General features: G+C 64.4%; 3 protein-coding genes across 4 annotated transcripts; 1 reads left to right on the top strand and 2 right to left on the bottom strand.

The window, feature by feature from the left end:
• Positions 1-1165: 1165 nt before the first annotated feature.
• LOC102456618 (telethonin) lies at positions 1166-4433 on the top strand. Its single transcript, XM_075911403.2, has 2 exons — positions 1166-1655; positions 2039-4433. The coding sequence occupies exons 1-2, from the start codon at positions 1507-1509 to the stop codon at positions 2445-2447; spliced, it is 558 nt and encodes a 185-aa protein (XP_075767518.2). The 5' UTR covers positions 1166-1506; the 3' UTR covers positions 2448-4433.
• A 2513-nt stretch (positions 4434-6946) lies between these two features.
• TCAP (titin-cap) lies at positions 6947-8425 on the bottom strand. The gene is made up of 2 exons (XM_075911404.2): positions 8250-8425; positions 6947-7709 (listed from the first exon to the last, which is right to left on the bottom strand). Exons 1-2 carry the CDS (start codon positions 8396-8398, stop codon positions 7301-7303), a joined length of 558 nt encoding a protein of 185 aa, XP_075767519.2. The 5' UTR covers positions 8399-8425; the 3' UTR covers positions 6947-7300.
• Positions 8426-10195: 1770 nt separating this feature from the next.
• Positions 10196-21995, bottom strand: LOC142821028 (melanoregulin-like). 2 transcript variants are annotated; one of them, XM_089774051.1, is made up of 5 exons: positions 20601-21995; positions 17624-17783; positions 16774-16864; positions 16310-16473; positions 10196-15533 (listed from the first exon to the last, which is right to left on the bottom strand). In XM_089774051.1, exons 1-5 carry the CDS (start codon positions 20795-20797, stop codon positions 15381-15383), a joined length of 765 nt encoding a protein of 254 aa, XP_089630177.1. In that variant the 5' UTR covers positions 20798-21995; the 3' UTR covers positions 10196-15380. The 2 variants fall into 2 exon arrangements, with proteins under 2 accessions (XP_089630177.1, XP_075767780.2); XM_075911665.2 differs by having other exon boundaries at positions 10198-15602.
• Positions 21996-22158: the final 163 nt, after the last annotated feature.

The following is a 22158-nucleotide window of genomic DNA, read 5'->3' as shown; positions in this document are numbered from 1 at the left end:
CCTAATACACGTCCTCTAGCCCCTGGCGCCCACCGGTCAGGGCTGACCCCAGCATCCTGGCTCTAGGTGGCCTGGTCTAAGCTGCCCCCCTCCCAGAGCTGGGCCTAGCAGTCCTGGGGGAATTCGGCTCGTGCTGGGCTTGCAGAATCCCCTCGGGACTGGACTAGGACCCAGGCGTCCGGGCTCCCAAACGCCCTCCCCTGCGCTAAGCAGGCTCCTCCCAGATCTGGCTCCCCGCCCGCCCGTCCCGATTCCCGGCGCTGCTGCTCCTCGCCCCACGTCGCCCCCTGGAGGAAGTGAGGCTTCCACGTGGTGCCCCCCCCAGCGCCCCTCCCAGGACCCTTTGGACTTTGAGTGTCTGTAATTAGCCCCTTCCCTGTGTCCCGGCAGGACAGACGGGCCGGGCAGCTCAGCACATTTTCTCCCAGCCGGGCGAGGTTTTCACATTGCGTCTCCGGGCCGGGGGAGTGTGCTGAGCTCATGGGCTCGCTCAGTTGTCACTGCCCCCAGGGGGCCCCACTGAACACAGGGCTGGGAGCTCGCCAGCCCCCTCCGGGGGGGCACTAACACAGGGGGCTTCAGGGTCCGGTTTCAGGACGAGCTCACGTCCCAATTGGTGACTCGCAGGCCACGTGCTCCTGGGCCAACACGGAGCCCGTCCCGTCAATGAGAAACCCAATCCAAGAATTCCCCCCAGCTCTAGTTCCAGCTTCCACATGCTTTCTGGGGACACCTGGGTTCTGCCTGCCTGGACCCGAGCCATATGGGGCCAGCACTCACCTGTGCCCACACAGCCGGCCGGCCAGCTCCAGTGGTATCACCCCCATCCACCCTCCCAGCTCTGAGGCAGGGGGAGTCCTTTCAACCCCCCCTTTTCCCCACTAGCCCTGGGCCTTGAGGTTGGGGGAGGGGTGTGGGGGGTCCAGTCAGTTCCAATGTGGGGAAGGACGGGTTGAGATCCAGGACTCCTACGTTCCGTTCCCAGCTCTGGGAGGGGAGTGGGGTCTAGTGGTTAGAGTGGGGGAAGGCTACTCCTGCGGGGGGGTCTATTCCCAGCTCTTCAGAGAGGCAGGGTAGATCCGTTCACCTCTCTATGGCCAGAACGTTCCTCTCCCATTGGGCTGGGGGGTGGCGAAGGGTTAACAGTGGGTTAAGCCATGGGGGCGGGGGGGGTGTACAGTGGCCCAGGATTACATGCCCTGTGCCCCCAGCCGGCAGCCCCTGTAGCTCCCCCATGGCGCCATGAGGCAGGACGCTCTCAATGTGGGCCCAGGCGGGCGGTGCCCGGCCGGGGCTGGTGTCCAGTAACATACACGAGCGGCCGGTGTCCGGTGTCGGGGGCGCTGCCAAGTGACTGCGTGGGGCAGATATAGCCCCCGTGACGCACGGCTCGCAAATAGCTCCCGGGAGGCTATTTAAACCCGGCCGAGTGCCCAGGGCTCAGACGCAGCCGGACTCCCACAAGCAGCCGGACGCGGGCACCCCAGGCGGGCGAGCGGGGCGAGGATGTTCGGGAAGAGCGTGGTGCTGCGCAGCGCGGGGCTGCTCTCGGCGGCCGAGCTGGGCGCCCGGGTGCAGGAGGAGGACGTGGAGCGGCTGGAATCCTTCACGGCCGAATGGCGGGACCTGTCGCTCTCCACCAGGCCCGAGGAGGGGTGAGTGTGGGGCACACGGGCAGCAGGGCAGGGCCCCGGGCTCCCGGCTGCTGCCCCCCCCCCCTGTCCGGGAGAGACGCAGGCCCAGCTCTGGGGCAGCCCCCCAGCCCTGGGTCTCACGGGGGCGGGGGATGGGGTGGAGCGAGGTCCCCTCTTTGCCCCCCCAGGCCTGCAGGGCAGCTCCCCCATCACGGGCGTCTCTGGAGCTCAGGGCACAAGGGGCCCCAGAGTCTCTCCCTGCCCCGTGACCCCAGGGGCCGCAGCCCCCCGGCCTCAGGGGGTTGGTGGGGTCTTTGGGCTTGTCCGGCTCCCTGCTCCCAGGGGCCGATGGGGGGCAGCCGGGCGCCGCTCCCAGGTCCCTAACGCCCCCCCTCTGCCCTCAGCTGCTCCCTGCGGGAGGTGGACGAGCGGCGCAAGGAGACGTACTGGCAGCAGCAGGAGAGGCGCTTGGTGGTGCAGCGCTCGCCCTGGCTGGTCCTGCGGCTGGGCTGGCTGGGCGAGCCCCTGGCCCGCTACCGCCTGCCCTACCAGCGGGCGCTGCCCCTGCCCCTCTTCGTGCCGGCTGACCTGAGCGCCAAGGCCGAGCGGGGCGCCACCCCGCCCCAGCTGCGCCAGCTGATGGACTTGGAGCGGGCGCTGGCCGGGGGCGCCCTGCCCACCGGGCTGTGCCCGGACAAGAGGGGCCTGTCGGAGATCACCAAGGAGCTGCCACCCGTCGTCCCGCCCAGCCGGCCCGACTTCGGCAAGGGCGGCTTCTCCCGCTCCCTGTCCCAGGAGGCGCAGAGGGGCTGAGGGGCCGGGCCCGCCCAGCCCAGAGGACTCTGTGTTCCTTGCTCGCGGCTCCCCCTGCATGAGAATGACCCACGCTGAGCCAGGCAACGCAGGGTTGCTCCAGAGGCCCATGCCAGGACTCCGTGGCTGCATGTGGCTTGTCGAGTTAGACTGTGAGGGACCACGGATTCGTACAGCGCCGTGCATGCTGGCGGTGCCGCAGCCAGGACACTGTCCATTTCAGACCGGTCTTCCCGGCCGAGCTGCCCCTCTGATAAAATGGTGCAGTGTGTGAGGGGAGTGTGGGATAGTGGTTAGAGCAGTTGGGCGCAGTGAGACAGGACACCTGGCTCTAGTCCCAGCTGTGGGAGAGGAGTGTGGGCTAGTGGTTAGAGCATTGGCGAGCCAGGACGCTGGGGGTTCTAGTCCCATCTGTGAGAGAGGAGTGTGGGCTAGTGGTTAGAGCATTGGGGAGCCAGGACACTGGCGGTTCTAGTCCCATCGGTGAGAGAGGAGTGTGGGCTAGTGGTTAGACCATTGGGGAGCCAGGACGCTGGGGGTTCTAGTCCCATCTGTTAGAGAGGAGTGTGGGCTAGTGGTTAGAGCATTGGGGAGCCAGGACGCTGGGGGTTCTAGTCCCATTTGTGAGAGAGGAGTGTGGGCTAGTGGTTAGAGCATTGGGGAGCCAGGACGCTGGGGGTTCTAGTCCCATTTGTGAGAGAGGAGTGTGGGCTAGTGGTTAGAGCATTGGGGAGCCAGGACGCTGGGGGTTCTAGTCCCAGCTGTGAGAGAGGAGTGTGGGCTAGTGGTTAGAGCATTTGGGAGCTGGGAACCAGGACTGTGGAGTTCTAGTCCCAGCTCTGGCAGGGGAGTGTGGACTAGTGGTTAATGAACGTGGCTGCAAGCCAAGAGAGCTAGGTGACATCCCTAGATCAGGGAGGCTAAGTGCAGGTGGGAGGGGAGTGCAGTCTAACAGTTAGAGCACAGAAGGGCTGGCTAGGTACCTCCCAGGCCTGCTCCCAACCTTCCACCATTTCCCTTCTGTAAAATCGGGGCCTCAATCCGGCCAGGGAGGCTGCACTTGCTGGCTTGTGGGGAGCACAAAGCGATGCTGGCTGGTGCTGCAAGACAGGAGTGGGGGAAAGGGGGCGAAAGGTTCCCTGCCGTTGTCAGGCCAGGGGTGACCCCAGGTGCTCAGGTGCCCCCTGAATTCTCTGGGCTGATGTTCTGAGGCAAGGAATTCCCTGTCAGCGTCCCCACATTTCTCAGCCTGGTCTGGGCAGTCACAGGAGCTGTGACGGTCCCCCCCACCCATGCTTTATGAAATTGGCTTTTGAATATAAACATGCATCACTTTTGCGCTTTGGGCAAAATGCCACCTGTAACCCATCAATCGTAACGTTACAATCTGCTGGATCTACAGAGCCTCTTCTGGTGCACGGAGGGTTCTTGTATGTAACATTAGACTGTTTCTAGTTTTCAGTGTGGTAACGACAGCCGTCAGTGGTGCTCCGGAAGCCTTAACGAGGAGGTGATCAATGTAACGACTTGTAAACAGCCTGGTTTGTCCCTTCAGGCTAAACAGCAGGAAGACATATGACCATACCACCGTGTACTGGAATACCAGTTTGACCAGATAATTTTCCACAGCTGGGGGAGGGAGGAGAAGGGGGCGGCTGTAGCACAAAAGATTCCTCGGCCAAGAAACAGTCTGTTTAAGCAATGGGAAGTGAGCAGTTCCTTGGTTTTTGGCTGGCGTGGCAAACCCGGAAGGAGGGGTGGGGTCCTGGTTCAGGGAAAAAGAGTCGCTGACCTGAAGCTTGTGGCTAGGACAAGAACAGCTCTTTAGGTAGGAAATGGTTTGCAATAAATGTTAGGGTCTTAGAACTAGCTCTGCATTTTCTTTTCATTTAAATTTAGCAGCTTCCTTTGCTCTGTCTGTTTTCACTTGCAGTCACTAAACTCCTACTGTTTGTACTTAATAAAAACACTTTTGTTTACCAGCAAGCGCAATGTAAATACTAGTTAATGGGGGGGAGGGGGTGGACAACCAGTGCGCATCTCTCCCTTTCATTGACAAAGAGGGCTTACCTGAATGAACTTACGCTGTGTAAAACTTTTGGAGTAACTGGCTGCCTTTTGGGGCGGGGGGGGAGGAGAGCAGCACCTTCCCCCCCAACCACAGTCCAGGCCTTGTGTCAAGTGTAGGAAACAGGAGGTGAAAGTAAGAGAAGGTGCATCCGGGGAGGGGAGGGGTGATTATAGCAGGAGAAAACAGAGGCCGTCATGGATTTTGGGGGTGGAGGGGCTGCCCCCAGGTTTCTGTGTGGGGCAGGGCAGCACAGCCCAGTCGGGAAGTTCCCCTGCCCTCCGCCTGCGTCCCGGCTTCTCCCCAAGGACACTGGACAGGCAGAGCTGGGCTGGCAGAAGGTCGTGACCAGGGCATGGAAAATTCGGCCGGGACAGAACAGCTAATCCAGGGTGGGAGGCAGTGGTGGGGGCAGAGCTGCTCCCGGCAGGCCTTGACAGGAGTTGCTGTTGTTTGGGGGCACAGGGAGCAGCTGGACCCCCCCTTCCACTTTGAAGGGCTCTAGCCAGGACACCTTCTGCCCCCCTCAACTTCCCACCACTCGCTGGCCCTCTGGGTGACGTGCTACCAGCGCCCAGAAACGCCAGGCTGGCGTCCCCATGCAGACGTGAACAAGACTCTGGGGGCCCTTCCACCACCCGCCCCGCCCTCCCACATGCCAGCCGTGCCAAGGACAGAGGCTGTTTATGGCCTTGTTACAGCGCTGCACCCAGGCCAGGAGCGGGGGCCGCTGAAAGGGCAGGGGAGGGGGTGGCACATGCGCTGTCCTGGCCTGCTCACACGTGGCATGGGCCTGGGGGGGGGATCCCAAGGGGGCATTTGCCCGGTCACAGCAAACTGCAGGGTGGCACTTGCATCATGCTCAGTGCACGGGGCACCCCAGGCTGGGATGGCGGGGGGAGGGGTTGAGCAGGGCAAGAGCAGGGTAGTGGGGGGGGGGCTAGGCTGGGAGGGGGGAACAGCGAGGGGGACAAGCAGTGTGGTGGGGGCCATGGCTGGGATGGGGGGGTGTTGTGGGTCGGGACAGAGGGCACCGCAGCGCTGCCTGTGGAAAGTCCCCACAGTCCCGGCCTTGGCAGCCCCTCGGCACGTGGCCCGGCCCCGTGCGGGCACCTAACCCAGCGCTGCCTTTCCCAGGAACAGCCGCGCCTTCGGAAACCTCCCCTCGCCGAGCCCCCCCAATGCTGCACAGCGCCTTGGCCCCCCTTCCCCCCGCCAGCCGGGCACAGCCCCTGCCCCTGCCCCTGTCCCGGCTCCGGCTCCGGCTCCGGCTCTGGCTCCGGCTCGGAAAGCCCAGCCTTGCCCTGCTCCAGCGAAGCCGAGGAGGCTGTTTTGGAAGCGACGCGCCAGCACCAACCTGCAGGGCTCACCCCTCACTCCCCAGCAACCCCTATAATCCTTCCGAGGGCCAGCCTCTCGGGGGTGGGGGGGTACACTGGGCTGTGCTGTGTGTGAGTGAGGGAGGGGAACAGAACGTCCCCCCAACCTTTGTGGCCTGTCAGCTCGTTACCCCCGAAAACACTGTTCCCCACCACCATGGCCTCTGGGCAGGCAGGGACCAAGCAGAGCCCATGGGCAGACAGTGGGGAAACTGAGGCACTGAGCTGGGGGGCGTGGTCACATGTCAGAGCTGGGCGTAGACTCCAGGCTCCCAGTCCTACGGTACCTCCAGCCAGGCCCGACTGCCGGTCCCTGTGGGATTCACCCGGCTCCCCCCCGGCCTCTTCCCACCCTGCCAGGAGGCCGCCGGCTCTGGACAACGCCCCAGCAGCCCTTCGGCGGGTGCCCTGGGCCCAGAGGCACATCCAGCTGTGGCCAGTGCCTGCGTGGGGCTAGCTCAGCACCCATCCAGCTGGGGGGGGAGCTCAGTGCAGCCCCCGGCGACGGCGCACATGCCCCAAAGGAATGGGACCAAGGCAGGACGGGGGCTCGGGACTGGAATTTTATTGCCATACAAGGAAAAAAACCCCACATGGCTGGAAACCCCCCCCCCCCCGCCCAGGGGCAGCTGGTCCCACCCCCGTCCCTGGAGTGGCACCGGGTCAGCCAACACTCCCACCCCGGCTGATTTCCATCGCGGCCCCCCCAGCCCACGACCCACAGAAGGGGCTGGGATTAGCCTTTCGGCTCCCCCCTGGGGGCCCCTTTGCTCCATCCCTTCCTGTGGGGCCCTCCTGCAGCCGGGGTGCTGCCCCCCCCCGGCCCTTCCTGCCCCCTCACTATCACCACACTGCCTGTGCCCCTGCCCCCTTGGCGGGGGGGGCAGGTAGGGGTAGCTGCAGCCCCTCCCCCGCCTCCAGGAGCAGGGATGTGAGACCCCCCCCACCTTCAGCACTCAAAGCTCGTTCCTTGGGGACCCCCCAGCCCCCCAGGGGGACGCTCAGCCCGGCCCAGAGCTCCGGCCCCTCCACACTGCCCACTGTGGGGCCTGGGGAGCGTCTCCATGGCAACGGCGGGCAGGGCTCCAGCTAGCAGCCGTGTGGACGAAACGCAGCCTTGGGCTTGATCCGGAGTCACATCCGGAGCTGTGGGGGTGCCGTGTAGACAAGCCCGTTGCGTCCCGGCGCCCCCGTTTCCAGCCCCAACCAGGAACCGCAGGAGGGGTTAACAGAGGAGATTCGAACCCGCTACCCTTGTACGGAGCCGGGGCAACTAAGGGGAGCGGGGCGAGGGGCAGGGCCCCGGGCACCCGGGCAGCCAGTGTGGTGCTGTGGAGACCCAGCGCTAAGACAGGCAGGGCGAGGGGCCATGAGCTTAACCCGGCGTGGGGAGGGACCCCGGCCCCTCAGCCCCTCTGCGCCTCCTGGGACAGGGAGCGGGAGAAGCCGCCCTTGCCGAAGTCGGGCCGGCTGGGCGGGACGACGGGCGGCAGCTCCTTGGTGATCTCCGACAGGCCCCTCTTGTCCGGGCACAGCCCGGTGGGCAGGGCGCCCCCGGCCAGCGCCCGCTCCAAGTCCATCAGCTGGCGCAGCTGGGGCGGGGTGGCGCCCCGCTCGGCCTTGGCGCTCAGGTCAGCCGGCACGAAGAGGGGCAGGGGCAGCGCCCGCTGGTAGGGCAGGTGGTAGCGGGCCAGGGGCTCGCCCAGCCAGCCCAGCCGCAGGACCAGCCAGGGCGAGCGCTGCACCACCAAGCGCCTCTCCTGCTGCTGCCAGTACGTCTCCTTGCGCCGCTCGTCCACCTCCCGCAGGGAGCAGCTGAGGGCAGAAGGGGGGCGTTAGGGACCTGGGAGCGGCACCCGGCTGCCCCCCATCGGCCCCTGGGAGCAGGGAGCAGCTGAGGGCAGAGGGGGGGCGTTAGGGACCCGGGAGCGGCGCCCGGCTGCCCCCCATCGGCCCCTGAGAGCCGGGAGCAGCTGAGGGCAGAGGGGGGGCGTTAGGGACCCGGGAGCGGCGCCCGGCTGCCCCCCATCGGCCCCTGAGAGCCGGGAGCCGGACAAGCCCAAGGACCCCACCCGCCCCCTGAGGCCGGGGGGCTGCGACCCCTGGGGTCACGGGGCAGGGAGAGACTCTGGGGCCCCTTGTGCCCTGAGCTCCAGAGGCGCCCGTGATGGGGGAGCTGCCCTGCAGGCCTGGGGGGGCACAGATGGGGCCTCGCTCCACCCCATCCCCCGCCCCCATGAGACCCAGGGCTGGGGGGCTGCCCCAGAGCTGGGCCTACGTCTCTCCCGGACGGGGGGGGGGGCAGCAGCCGGGAGCCCGGGGCCCTGCCCTGCTGCCCGTGTGCCCCACACTCACCCCTCCTCGAGCCTGGTGGAGAGCGACAGGTCCTGCCATTCGGCCGTGAAGGATTCCAGCCGCTCCACGTCCTCCTCCTGCACCCGGGCGCCCAGCTCGGCCCCCGAGAGCAGCCCCGTGCTGCGCAGCACCACGCTCTTCCCGAACATCCTCGCCCCGCTCGCCCGCCTGGGGTGCCCGCGTCCGGCTGGTTGTGGGAGCCCGGCTGCGTCTGAGCCCTGGGCACTCGGCCGGGTTTAAATAGCCTCCCGGGAGCTATTTTGGGAGGTGTTGCTGGCACTGAGTGTGTGTGCGTGTGCTGCACTGTCATGCCCCCCGCCCCCGGGTTTGAGCGCATCTGTGGGGCCAGCCCTCGGGGTGCACAGGCGGAATCCAGCCAGTCTCTGTGACCTCACCCAGAGACGGTGGGCTGGAAGCCCTGTTTCTATGGGGCTTTGCTTTCTTTCCCCCCGGTCGGTGCCCTGGCTGTGGAGATCAAGCCCCTCGTGCTGGGGGGTGGGGCAGGGACACAGCCTCAGAGCCTCGCCGAAAGGCCTTTTCCTTGCCGGGAAGCCGCACGGGCAGTGTAATGCAGGCAAGGGAAGGCTTTGCCTTCCTAACTCTGCCTACACTCCCCGACCCTCCAGGGGGCCAGGAAGGACCGGGCTGGGAGTTAGGAGGGGCTTGGCTCCAAAGGGGGGGTGTTGGTGAAGGGGGGGGGCTCATGTGGAAGGGGCGGGGCGGGGTTTGCCTTCCTCAGCTGCGCCTTCACCTGCCGCCCCTGCGGGAAGGGAATCCCAGCCCCCCACGAGGACTGGGGGCACCCCCAGCGCTGAAACCCACTTCGAGGACAAGACCCTCACAGGGGCTATGAACAGCGCTCAAAGTGGACACATTCGTCACGGGGCCTCTCCTCGCCCAAGCGCTGCAGCCACTGCAGATGCCAATACAGGTGGCACCTCCAAAACCCGGCACTCTCTGGTCTGGCAGGACCCGGGATGCTCCTGGACCAGAAAGCCCGGGAGCCCCTGGGTGGGAGGGCCAGCCAGGGCCGGGGGCAACAGTGTTGGGAGCCTGGGGGCAGCATGGGACTGGGGTTGGAGCCCTTTGGCAGCTCCACAGCAACCCCCATTACATGCAGGGCCAGAGCCCCATGGCAGCCCCATGGAGTATGGGGCCAGAGACAGAATCTACAGTAGTTCCATGGAATGTGGGGCTGGAACCAGAGCCCCACAGCAGCCCCATGGAGTATGGGGCCAGGGCCAGAGCCAGAGGCCCATGGCAGCCCCCAGAGTACGGGGCCAGAGCTGGAACCCCATGGTAGCCCCATGGAGAATGGGTCCAGAGCCAGAGCCCCATGGCAGCCCAGAGCAAGTGGGGCCAGAGCCCCGTTGCAGGAGCAGGAGCCTGGGTTGCCCAGGGACCCGGCAGCAGCTGGGTGAATAGCCCAGCCAGGTTGCTGGAGGGGCGTGTCTGCTGGGGCAGCCTGCTGGCAGCAGGCGATGGGCTTGGGGGCGGTGGCAGGAGACCTCCCCTGGTCCGGCAAATTCTCGGGTGCCAGACCAGGGAGGTCCAACCTGTACTGAAGATAAGGAGGAGACAGTCTGGACCGGAGGTCTCCAAATGCACAGACCAGCTCCCCCACAAATGGATTGTCCTCAGCCCAACCCCGGAGGGCGCTGCGCTGCTTTGGGGAGAAGCAGCCGGAATACACTAGCCAGGCCTGGCGCTGCTGCATGCAGGCCCAGGCAATGCTGGCGGAAAGGGAGCTGGTTCGGTTCGGGTTGCAGCTGCATATTGCGATTGGAAAACTGCACTTTCCCCCGGCAAAGGCTCAGCCCCAGTGCATGCAGCGGCAGCAAGGAAGAGAGAAGCAGGGGGGCGGGTAATTTGTTGCTATGCCGACATTTCTGTGGCACCCTCGGGGAGAACAAAGACGCCCCCCCAAATATGCAGATGAATCAAACGGTTCTATTTTGTATACAATGTTACTGTGTAATAAGTCGAGCAAGTTTTCTCAGGAAAGCTTGTCGTGTTCTGAACCCGCGCGCTATTCCAAGGGTTGGCTCCACACCATGGTTATGAGTTTACGTACTTGTGCATATAAAACTGCTCCTAGTTTGGGCTGCTAAGATCCACTAGAACAGGGAGGAGGAGGACTCAGGACGGGGCCATGACTGGAAGGGACTTTTCCCCCAGCCACTAGAACTAGCTCCAACTAGCGTTGTACAATCTACGAGCAGACCCGGGTGAACTATTGACGTTACTAAGAAAACACTGAAACATCTTGAAAGTAAAAGGAAAACCTGAATGGTGGGAAACTAAGAAAGGAGTGGAGTGTCACCTCCCCGAATAACGATGTCATCACGGCAAGAGGATTAAAAAAAACCCCAAAACCAGACTTGCGTTTTGAAAACCAGCTCTTCGGCATCTATAAGATTCAGAAAAGGGCAACAAAAATGATGAGGGGTTTGGAACGGGTCACATATGAAGAGAGATTGAAAAGGCTAGGAGACTAAGGGGGGATAGGACAGAGGTCTATAAAATCATGACTGGTGTGGAAAAAGTGAATAAGTTATTTACTTATTCCCACAATATAAGAACTAGGGGTCACCAAATTAATTTAATAGGCAGCAGGTTTAAAACAAACAAAAGGAAGTTTTTCTTCACTCAGCGCACAGTCAACCTGTGGAACTCCTTGCCAGAGGATGTGGTGAAGGCCAGAACTTTATCAGGGTTCAAAAAAGAACTAGATAGATTCATGGAGGTTAGGTCCATCAATGGCTATTAGTCAGGATGGGTAGGAACGGTGTCCCTAGCCTCTGTTTCTCTGGAGGTGGGTGACAGGGGAGGGATCATGTGAAGATTACCTGTTGTGTTCCCTCCCTCTGGGGCACCTGGTATTGGCCACTGTTGGCAGACAGGACACTGGGCTGGATGGACCATTGGTCTGACCAAGTACGGCCGTTCTTATGTTCTTACAAAATTTCAATAGCAAGTGATGTGGAAATGTGAATATCAAAGGCAGGGGAAATTGCCTTTGTAGTGTGTTAACTTGTTAAAATCTTTATTCCAGCCCAAGTTGATAGTGTTGAACACATAAATGAATTCCAGTGCTAGGAATGAGACACACCCAGCCTTGCTCAATTAGCTTCATTAACACAGGTCCTACAATTGACAGCTAATGGCTTTTGCTGTGATATATACCTAGGATTCTGCATTTCCACTCCAACTCCTCTGATGAAGTGGGTTTTACCCCACAAAAGCTTATCACCCAGTACATTTGTTAGTCTCTTTGGTGCCACAGGCCGGCTCTGTTTTTAAAGTTACAGCCTGATGAGGCGACTTGCTAAAGGAGTTGAATTGATCACACCTGCCTGTGAAGCTCTTCAACAAAAGAGGGAGCAATTTGACGGTGCGCGTGCGATGGAGGCAGCATTTACACGTGCCGCCAAATGGCTCAAGTTCTCAGCATCACGGAGCGCTCCTCGGGATTCCAGTGAATACCAGCAGCTCCAGACACGCCGCAGTCTGGCTGGCGCAACCAGCAGTAAATTGCAGAGGAGACGTTCTGAGAACTCCCACGTCCCACGAGAGCGTGTCAGCAACACATTCCACCCATACGCCAGGCTCCCGGAGACGGGGATCGGGGTGCGCTTTGGCCGATGTGCTCGGATGGGAGACTGAAGAGGTGAAATCAGAAATGGCTGTTCTTCAAGCAGGAGCGTAGCTGCAGCCCATCCGCTTAGCGTCCATGTCCACCCAAAGCAGGGGCGTGGTGCTGCCTCAGTGGCCCGCAGCATCACTCGGGTACCTGAAATCCACGGGCATCAGGGTCAGGAAGGGGGCGTGGCACTGTGGGCGGGGCCGAGCTAGTGGAGTGTCGACGGGCAGAATTGAACTTGGGACCTCTGGAGCTTCGTGGATGAACCTCTCCAGCATGAGCTAAAAAGCCAGCGGGCCCTCTGCGAAGGCAGCACACTCATCCTCCCTCTCTGAGTGGTCTCAGTGCCGCGCCCAGGGGGAGTGCGGGTTACACTAGCACAGTCTGTCATCAGCTGTCCACCTAGAAGCTGGGCCCTAAATTTCCACCCCACCTACGCCTGTGACTCAAAGCACAGCTAGGCTGCGTCTAGACTGGCATGATTTTCCGGAAATGCTTTTAACGGAAAAGTTTTCCAATAAAAGCATTTTCGGAACAGAGCATCTAGATTGGCACAGACGCTTTTCCGCAATTCGGACACCATGCACCAGGGAGAAACCAACATCAGTTTACGGGCAGGTTGCGGCATCACATCACACCTACGGCACACTGCTCTGGGCCAGGCCGACTCGGTTTCCAAAGCTTGGCCGTTACCCGGCGCCCGAGCACATCAGTCGGTCCGTTTCCCCCCCAATTGTACGAAATTAAAAAGAAGGTTCGGATGGACCCTGAGTTTCTTCGCTTAGTAAGTGAATGTCTGTGGGCACCCGCAACTCGCCCCCCTCCCCTGCGCCACCGGTGTCCTATCAACAGGCCGGCTATGGCCCTGTTGGGCCCCGGCCCTGCAGCGCGGTAGGGGAATGAAGTTGGCCTCCTTCCCAGCGGCCCAGGGGGCGGGGGCCCATCAAAGCCACTGGGATTAGCCAGGCATGCCCAGCACCCAGTTAACCGCACCTGACCGGGCAGCAGCTGATCCGGGTGCTGTCCCAGCCAGCCTTGGGAGACAGATTACCCGCTGGGCGCGCTGCCCTGTGCCCTGTGCCATTCCGCCCCCCCCCCCAACACAGAGGTTAATGCAATTAGTGGGGGGCGGGTGATTTTGTGCCTAGCCCCTCCCTGCTCACTTCTACGCCTCCCCTGGCAGATCACACTCTGGGTGCCAACAGACCAGCTGCACAGCCAGAGCGGGGGGAGGGGGGTCTATGTGGGGGGGCAAGAGGAGGAGCTTGAGAAGGGGGGGCAGGGCAGCACTTGCGGGTTTGCTAACAGAACCGCTGTGAATCCAGGGGAGCCGTCGCAATGTGCAAGGGGGACCCCCCCCGATTTTTCCCACTCCCCTGGGCGCTGCCCCATTCCCGCTTCATCCCCCCCCGCGTCCTGCCTCCTCCCACGTCCCATGGCACGAGGGGGATCTCAGCCATGCGCACCCCCCGAGCAATGCGGCGACGCAGCCAGCAGCCTGTCAGCACCTGGCCCTGTGCAGAGAAATCCTCCTCCCGGCGCCCGGCCCGGCGGCTGGCAATGCCCGGTCTGCGGCTCAGGCGGCACAGCCAGCCGGGCCCTGTCATGACCGCACAGCCCCCCCCACCCCACCCCACGGCCAGGCTGAGCCCCAGCCCTGCAGAGTGTTGGGAGGGCAGGGGCGGGCCCCGGCTATTCTGGGCCCCTGCCCGGCCACTGAGGGCCCACTGCCGCCCTCCTGCACTGACCCCCAGCACACCCTGCAAGGGGGCGGCTGGAGGAGCCCTGCTCCCCCCACCCCAGGGTGCTCCTCCTGCCCCTGCCCCCCTTGGTGTCACGAGCCCGGAGCCCGAGCGGCGCGCCAGCAGCAGAACACGAGACGCACCGGGGCAAAGCTGCCCGCAGGCTTGTGTGCGAGGGGCGCCCGGCGCCCGGCTACCCCAGTGTGCTCGCCCCCGGGGCCGCAGCGGTGTGACCGCCGCCAGACGGCCCCGCCGCGGGCCACGGCCCCGCCCTCCCCTTGGGGCTGTTGGTTCAGGCTCGCTGCAGGCTCAGGCAGGCGGCAGCGGGGACCGGCCCCCCCTCCCTTCCTCCCCCCCCTCCCGGGGTAACAGTTTTGCATTTTTCTTCGCCCCCTTGAGGGCTGGCAATAGGGTTGCTTTGGGTTTTAGAGCAAAACTCTCCACCCATGACTCCAATGTGGGGCGGGGAACCTCTTTTGGGTCGGGGGGGGGGGGCGCTGGCACCCAGAAAAATCACGGGGGGGGGGCTGCACGCAAATGAGGCGAAGCCAAAAAAAAACCCCCAACCCCCCCACTGACGGGCCCCGACTGAGACAGACCCTCCCCCCGTTCTCCTCGCACCCCAGAGCCTAGGGGGGCCCAGCGGGGGAGAGGGTGGGGAGGGGGGCGAGACCGCTAACGCTGGGGGGGGAGGGCCCAACCAAGCCTCTGGCAAGCTGGCAGCTGGATCTGGCCCCCAGGCCTTATGTTCCCCCCCCAGACACGGGCTTGTGAGCGCCCCTTCTGGGGGTCACATTCTCTCCACCCCCCCAGCCCCCCCACTAATGCACCTTGTGCACGGGGCTGCTGGGCCCGGTGGACCAGAGTCATGTTGACTCCGGGCCGGGGTGGGGGAGAAGTACGGGGGGGGGGACCCTTTTGTCGGGGGTGGAACGGCCCTTCCGGACCCCAGCTCTGCCCTCCCGGCGGCACCGCTCCCCCGTGTCTCTGCAGCCGGGGGCTGGAACGCGGCCGTGGGAGGAGACCGCTCATCTCAGGGCGGTGCATGGAGCCAGGCTGCTCCGTGCTCTTTGGACCCCCCCCCCCAGCGCTAGACGGGGGATCGCCCCCCAATGCTGTGCAGGGCCCCCCCACCGCCCCCCCGCGAGCCCCCGTCTCCCGGCGGGGACACACGATCCTACCCGCGCGCCGTTCCGCGCGTACAGCCGCTAACGAGTCATTCGTTACAATTAGCGTAAGGGACGGACCGGCCTGGTCGGGTGGGGGCCTGGTCCGGGTGGAGGGGGGCAGGGGGCTGCAAGGGGGGGCGCTGAGAGGGGGGAGGGGGGATTGTCAGAGAAGCCACATCAGGAAAGTGGAAACACCCTCCCCCTCCCCCCGCCCCGGGACCACGACCCCAGCAAACCCGGCTTGTGTGATTGACGTTTATGACTCTAGAATGACCCCCCCCCCACCCCCCGTGCCATGGCCAAGACATGCTCCGAGCCGCCCGCCGGGCCGGGTAACGCTCACGCAGGAGCCGGGACGGGGGGAAGCAGCCGCTGCGTTCCACCCCAGAGGTGGCTGCATAGAACCCCCACGCTACAGGCACCCCCAGCCCCTCGCTCCCAACAGGCCGGCAGCTCCGCCCCAGGCAGCCTGAGCCCAGCTTGGGGAGGGGGCAGCCGGGGGCCGAGAACCCCCCGCCCAGCCCTGCCCATTCCCCGCCAGCTCTCAGCCTCAGCGCGGCTCCCCCCCCGGGCAGTGTCACTCCATGAGCTTGACCAGCAGGGACTCTTCATCCAGCACCGCGGCCTCCTCCTCTTCCTCCTCCTCCACCAGGTGGGCTCCCGGGCTGAGCGTCACTAGCACGGCCTCCGCGCTGGGGGGCTCGTCCTCGCTTGGGGCCCCCTCCTCTGCCTGCAGGGGGTAGTACCGCCGGGCGGCGGAGAGGAAGTCATCCCCTGCGTCCAGGGTGAGCAGCCGGTCCTGGGGAGGGGAGACAGCCATGCTGGGATGGGGGGAGGCAAGAGGGCAGCTGGGGGGCGAAGGACTAGGACTAAGGCTGCCCAGCTCTGGAGGCAGCACAGAGGTGAAGTTGGCAAAACTGTGACCCTCCCCAAATCACCTTCTGAGCCCCCGCAACTCCCCTTAGGGGCAGGACCCCCCTCTGAGAAACACGCGTCTCCCTCTTGAATCTGTGTCACCTAAGGGAGAAGCCCGCACAAGACCCGATTTCACAGGAAGCCAGCAGATTTCATGGTCGGTGAGGCTGTTGCAGGGCTGGGAATTTGCTAGGGTGCCAACAGCGACCAGTAGAAGGGACCCACATCCCCCTGACCCATCAGCAATGTTCCCACAAAGAGTTTCCATCTGTGTGTGGAATAAATGTTGTGATGTGCACCAAGGCATGTGCCGATGTGCACCACCTAGAGAAACACATTCTGCTGGCTGTGCTCAGCTGTGTGTGCCCATCAGCTGAGCGGCACCTGGACCGCTCCTGGGCAGCCTCGCGCAAGCACTCAGCTTCCAGGGAACACTGCCCATCATCCCTCCCTGCAGTTGCAAACTCCGTACTCGGCAGGGGGATTGCAGCGGGGGAGGTTTCACTCCCCTCCAGACACAGAGCCTGGGGGCTGCTCCTGGGTGGGGGAAGGACGTTGCTGGGGCAGCCCCCTCCCCTCTGCCCCACGCACCAGCACGAAGAGGTATCTCTCGGGGAGGCTGCAGTGGCGGTCGAAGAGGCTGGTCTGCTCGGCCAGGGCGGCGAGGAGCTGGCGGGCCCGCAGGGGCTGGCGCAGGGAGCTGTAGGAGGCCATGGAGGTGACGTCGAGCAGGCCGTCTGCCTCGGTGCTGAACCCTGCACGGGGACGGGAGGAAGGAGGCCTCTGAGCCCACAGGAGTCCAGGCTTGTGCTGTGTGGGCCACAGATAAGAACCTACTACTGCTACCAGCCGGAGGGCTGGTGTCCTGGAGACTGCTCAGGAGAGGCAGGGTGAAGTTTGCTCTCTGGGCCCGACAGTGTGTGCGCCGTGGGGCCTGCAGCCCGTTGAACGAGCCCCGCGCGGCCGTGTTGCCTGTGGGGACAGGGCCCCACACATTGGGGCGGGCGCAGTGTCCTTCCCCTCCCCCCCATTCTGCAGGGAGGTGGGCGCCGTACCCAAGGCCTCGAGGATCTGTCTCCAGCGGTCCTTCACCTCGCGGCGGATCTGGCGGTGGGCGCTGATGTCGAAGCTCAGCCGGCGGTAGCCCTATGGAGAGGGACCGTCGGGCAGGGAGGGGTCAGGCCCAGGAAATCCAACGGCGCCAGCTCTCCCCCGTGGCCCGGTGCTGCTGCCTCGCCCTCACCCTGCTCCCAGGCTGGTGTGGGAGACGGGTGGGGCGTTCCACAGGGCAGCCTGCACGCCTGGGTTCTCTTCCTGGCTCCGGGAAGGGAAGGGGCTCTGGAGTTTGGGACTGCGGGGGCTGGGAAGTAGCTGTCCTGGAGTCCAGTCGCCGCACTCACTCCACTATGTGCCCTGGGCTGAGCGGCACCCTCGCCGTGCCTCAGTTTCCCCAACGACACAGCGGCGCTCTTTATTGTGAAGGCTCGGAGGAACCAGGAGCAGAGCATCCTGAGCAGGGCAGGGCATTTCAGAGCCTGGTAGATGTGCCAGCCAGAGTGCAATCTGCCCCCCCAGCCCAGCTGTGTGCCTCAAGGATCCTACACAGCTCTGCACTCACTCCTCTAGGGGAGTCATGTCCCAGTAGCACCTGGAGGTGCTCAGGGAGAGCAGGACCTTCCCAGACAGCCCAATTCTGAACCGTACCCAGGCTAAGCAGTGCGACTGGGAGGGGAAACTGAGGCAGAGAGGGGGCATGGACTTGTTAAAGGTCAGGGCAGAGGCAGGCACGCCCAATAGGCAGGGCTGCCGGGGCCCCCGGTGGTGCCCTCCACCCTGCACCACCCCTGGGAAGCAGCAAGCTCCCTTCAGCAACTCCCAAGGGCCAGGGGGAGGGAGGGCACCGACCTCGGAGCCCCGGCGCAGCTTGGCCCGTTTCTGCAGCAGGTTGTAGAGCTCGCGGTCGTCGTCCCGCTCCATGTGGGTGTCGTCCGCCGGCTCGTTCCACAGGTTGGTGGCTTGGGCCCGTTTGCGCTTCCCGAGCTGGTCGAAATACCGGAGCATCTCACTGCAACGAGAGGAGAGCGGGCCCGGGCGAGAGAGCGGGGGGGCTGGGCCAGGCCGGGGGCTCGGGCGCCGGGCCGGGGGCTCGGGCGCCAGCGGAGCCAGCCAGCTCAGAGAGATGCTGCAGCGCACAAAAGCTACACGCGCTAGTCTGGACGACTTCTTTTTGCGGAAACAGACGAACCCGGCTTCCCCTCCGCTCTCAGCCTAGGGCACCGGGTTCTCTCACGGCCCTGCTGAAGAAAATGTCAATGCCGGGCCCCAGCATGACGTGACTAGAGGGCAGGCCCCTGGGTGGGCTGAGGAGGAGAGCTTTGGGGGGGGACGTGGGGGGGTCCAGCTTTGGCAGGGGGCAGAAGGGGCTGACCTTGAGCTGCTCCCAGTCAGTGGTACAGCAGGGGGGTTCAGGCAGCCTCCTGCCTCCCCTGGCCCCGCAGATCATGCTGCGCCCCAGAAGCAGCCGCAGCAGGTTCCCAGCCAATGCGAGCGCAGAGCTAGTGCTTGGGGCAGGGGCAGTGCACGGAGCCCTGTGCGCTCCCTCCCGCACCTAGGAGCCGGGCCTGTTGCCGGCCGCTTCTGGGGCACAGCACAGTCTGTGGTGCCAGGCCAGGCAGGGAGCTGCCTTAGCCCCCCGCTGCTCACCTGTTCCCCCTGCAGCCATGAGCCCCCGGGCCCGACCTCCCACCAGTGCTGGGGCATGCCCCTCCCCCTCCCCCTCCCCCCACACTCATGTGGCCGGGGGGGGGGGAGAAAATAGGGGGAGCTCCTGTCCCCACCTCCAAGAGACAGTTGAGCCTGCAGGAAAATCTCTTGGGGTCACTGGCATGGGGCAGGCGGGTACCAACATGGGTAGACGGAGGCTTCTTGCCCCAGGTGCCAGGGGGAGGGATAAAAAGGGGAGGCCTGAAAAGCCCCCTCGATCTTTGTGGGGTACGCGCCCGCGGGAGAGAGCCCAGCTCCGGGGTGGCAGCAGCAGAAACTCTCCCTCTGCAAATCCCGAGGCACGTGGGTGGCTGGGGGCCCCAGTATGGTCGCCCCCCCGGCGTTCCCTCAGCCCCCCACCGAAGATACCACCCGCCTTCCAGGGGGGGCTCCAACCTTTCTGAGCCCGAGATCACTTTTTGATCTATCTCCCTATAAATACCCTGGCCCCGCCTCCTTTTCCAAGGCCCCGCCCCCGCTCTCTCCATCCTCCCTCACTTTCCCCAGGCTGGGGCAGCGGGTTGGGGGGCAGGCTCTGGTTTTGGGTTAAGGGATCTGGAGCGTGCGGGGGGCTCTGAGCAGTGGGGATGGAGGAGGTTCTAGGTGCCGGCGTTGGGATGCAGGGGGGCTCGGGGCTAGCACAAGGAGGGGGGTTCATGACTAGGGGAGGAGCTTGGGATGTAGGCTCCAGCTGGGCGGCGCAGTGGGGCTAAGGCAGGGTCACCCCTGCCCCGGCCCTGCCCCATTCCCCAAGGCAGCCAGGAAACTCCCTCCCAGCCCGTTGTGCCCCCTCTGCTGGGTGGAGAAAGGATACAGGGTGGGAGGGGGCACCTTGACATCAATCCCCCCCCCCCCGCCCTGCCCTGCCCTGCCCAGCAAGCAGGAGGCTCCCAGGGGCAGGGGCAGGAGATGCGCAGCAGCAGGGGGAGGGGCAGCTGAAGTGCCAGCACTTGGCTTGGCCAAACCAGTCAGGATCCCCTGTGAGAGGCTCCAAGATCGACTGGCAGATCCCGATCGACTGGCTGGTGCCCCTGCTCTAGGGCAGCGGGTCTCACGCATGGTCTGCAACCAGCCTGCAGGTGGGCCGTGGGCTCGCCCCTCCCCCCACCAGCGCTGGCTTCCCGCCCAACCTCCCAGGCACCCCCCCCATTTTGTCATCATGGTGGTGGGCTGGGGGTCCGCAGAGAGGTCTGCATTGAGCAGGGTGGGCTGCGGGCCAAAACGTTTGAGAGCCTCTGGACTAGAGGGAAGGGGGGCAAAGGTGATTAGGAAGTGGGGGTCAGAGGCATCTGCCAGGCAGCCCTGAGTGCATCTTCCCCCATCCTGGGGGCTGCCACATCTTGCTGCTCTGCCACACGCTTAGGGCCAGGCCCCCAGGGCAGAAATGCGGCTGGCTCTGGTGTGGAGCACGGCCGCTCCGGAACAGCACTGGGACACCCAGCATAGAGCCAGGCGTGCCGGGGTGACACCGGCCGCAGGGGTGGGACGGGAGACAGCAGGACGCGAGGCAGAACGTCAGTTGTTAAAAGCTACGGGCCTAAAGTTCTCCGCTCTGCCCAAAAGCAACATGGGACTTTTCATAGCCCCCTCGCCCCGGGTTTGAAGGTGGACGGGGCTGCAGCACCAGGCTGTGAAGTCAAAGGACTCTACTGCTCAGGGCCGCTTCCTCAGTTCCCAGTCGTACAGAACAGAGGGGAGGGCAGGATACGAGGGAACTTTTTCGGGTCAGGGGGCCACACGTAAGTGAGAAGCAAAAAAACCCCCAAACTCCAACGTCGCGGGGCCCCCGACGAAGCAGGAAGACCCCCCCCCCCCGTTCCCCTCGCACACCAGAGCCTGGCAGGTTGTGGGGGACCTGGAGGCTCTGGGGGAGGTTCCAGAGTTAGAGTCTGGGGGGGAGGGTGCAAGAGCTTCGGGGAGAGGAATCTAGGCAGGCTGGGCGCCAGATCTGGCCGAGGGGCCAGATGGTTTAAAGCACCGAACAGGACGCGGTGCCACCCCTAGCTTAGCCACACCCATCAACCCTTGCTGGAGGCCTCAGTTTCCCCACCGAGATGGCAGCTAATTATTCGGGGAGAGGACTGCCCCTCGCCCCACGCAGCCTCCCCCAATTAATTACCTGAGCAGCGGGTTGCTCTCGGGCTCTTCTTGGACGCAGGCGCAACAGCAGAGCTGGTGCCAGACATCCATCCTGCCGGCGTCTAAGTGTCCATGGGGAGCACGCCGGGCCGCCAGCGCATCTCGGCAGAGCAACGGCTCTGGGGAAGGGCGAGGGGGGAACTCCGTGTCCCTCGGTTTCAGAAAAAGGCAAGTCATAAGCCCTGGTCATGTGAGAGGCCCCCTTCAGCAGGGCAGGCCGCCCGGAGCAAGGGGACGGCCGACCGGCTAACCAGGAGGTTTTGTGCCTCGCTGGAGGTTACAGCGCAATGAAAGCGGGGTTGTTCCTCTCCTCGCACAGAGCAAACCCGTGGTGCGAACGGCTGGGAATCCCCCCCAGGCCTGGCTGGGGGATTCACGCCCGGGAAGGACAGGCAAGGCTGGGATGTCCTCTCGCCAAGGGCCTCTTGGGAGGAGCAGCTGGGCCCTGGTGGGATAGGGGCTGTCAGCCGACATTCAGGGCTTGCCAGCCGGGCAGGACAAGCCGGCTCAGGCCACCGAGCTGTCCCTGGAGAAATCGGTCTTCCCCACGGCTTTTGCCCACGTAGGAGCGTGCATGGGCGTGATCCACGGTGTTCTCCTCGCACGAGGGCTGTCCCGTCGGCCCCCGCGCTCGTGTCCCCTCACGGCTGCAGCTGACGGGCCACCGTGCGAGCAGGTCACGCTCACGGCTCCGTTAGCCACCCTCATCCCCTCCACCTCCAAAAGGTGGCGACCCTGCTGGAGACCCGTCCGGGGGCAAAGGGATGCCGAGGCCGGAGGAAGCCGGGCGCCTGAGTCTGGAAAAAGCCCTCGCACCCACCTTAGCACAGCAGGGGGCAGCGTTCCCCCCCCAGCCCGGATGCAGCACCTTGTCCTGCGCCCTGCTGAGCAGAATCCCGCCAGACGCACGCGCCTTCCCCTGCACCCGAGAACTGCAGGATGCACCCGATACCGGGAGTCACTGTTCCCTGGCCCCGCCGTTACCCCGAGGGCGGGAGCAGGGGGGGAAGCTCCCTCCGCCGCGGGCAGGATGCAGCATTAGCTGCCCCCTGCTCGGAAGGCCCAAAGACAGGTCGGCTGCGAAGTTCAGCTGACCTGGCTTCTTGGCCGCGCTGCGGTGGGGTCTGGGTTATGGGCTTGTTTCACGAAGAGGGGCCAGAGGCAGCTGTGGGGCACGGAGGGGCAGTTCCGGAGCCTCCGGCGATGCCTCTGGACCAAGCAGGGCTGAAGGGGCGCAGCCACCGTCTTCATCACTCCCCACGCCAGAAGCTGCAAAATGCAGGCCAGGGTGCCCAGAGGCCCTCTGCTCATTTCCCCACCGACCAGCCTCCTACCCAGCCCCGGGCACCATCGTCCCAGGCCCCAGCAGGATCCCAAGCATCCGGGGCCCTTCTGCCTGGTGAACCACCCCACCCCCTTCTGCGCCTCCCTGCCCGGCCCTGCTCCGGGACAGGGCGGCTGCACCCGCTTAAGCATGGCTGCTCGCCGGGTGACAGCCGAGCGTGGGGCGCGGCGTAACCGGGTGACACACGTCAAAG

The sequence above is a fragment of the Pelodiscus sinensis genome, chromosome 29 (assembly GCF_052426305.1).
Source record: "Pelodiscus sinensis isolate ZL-2025 chromosome 29, ASM5242630v1, whole genome shotgun sequence".
Lineage (NCBI taxonomy): Eukaryota > Metazoa > Chordata > Testudines > Trionychidae > Pelodiscus > Pelodiscus sinensis.
The sequence above is the reverse complement of the archived record's forward strand: the minus strand, read 5'-3'. Positions and strand labels throughout refer to the sequence as shown.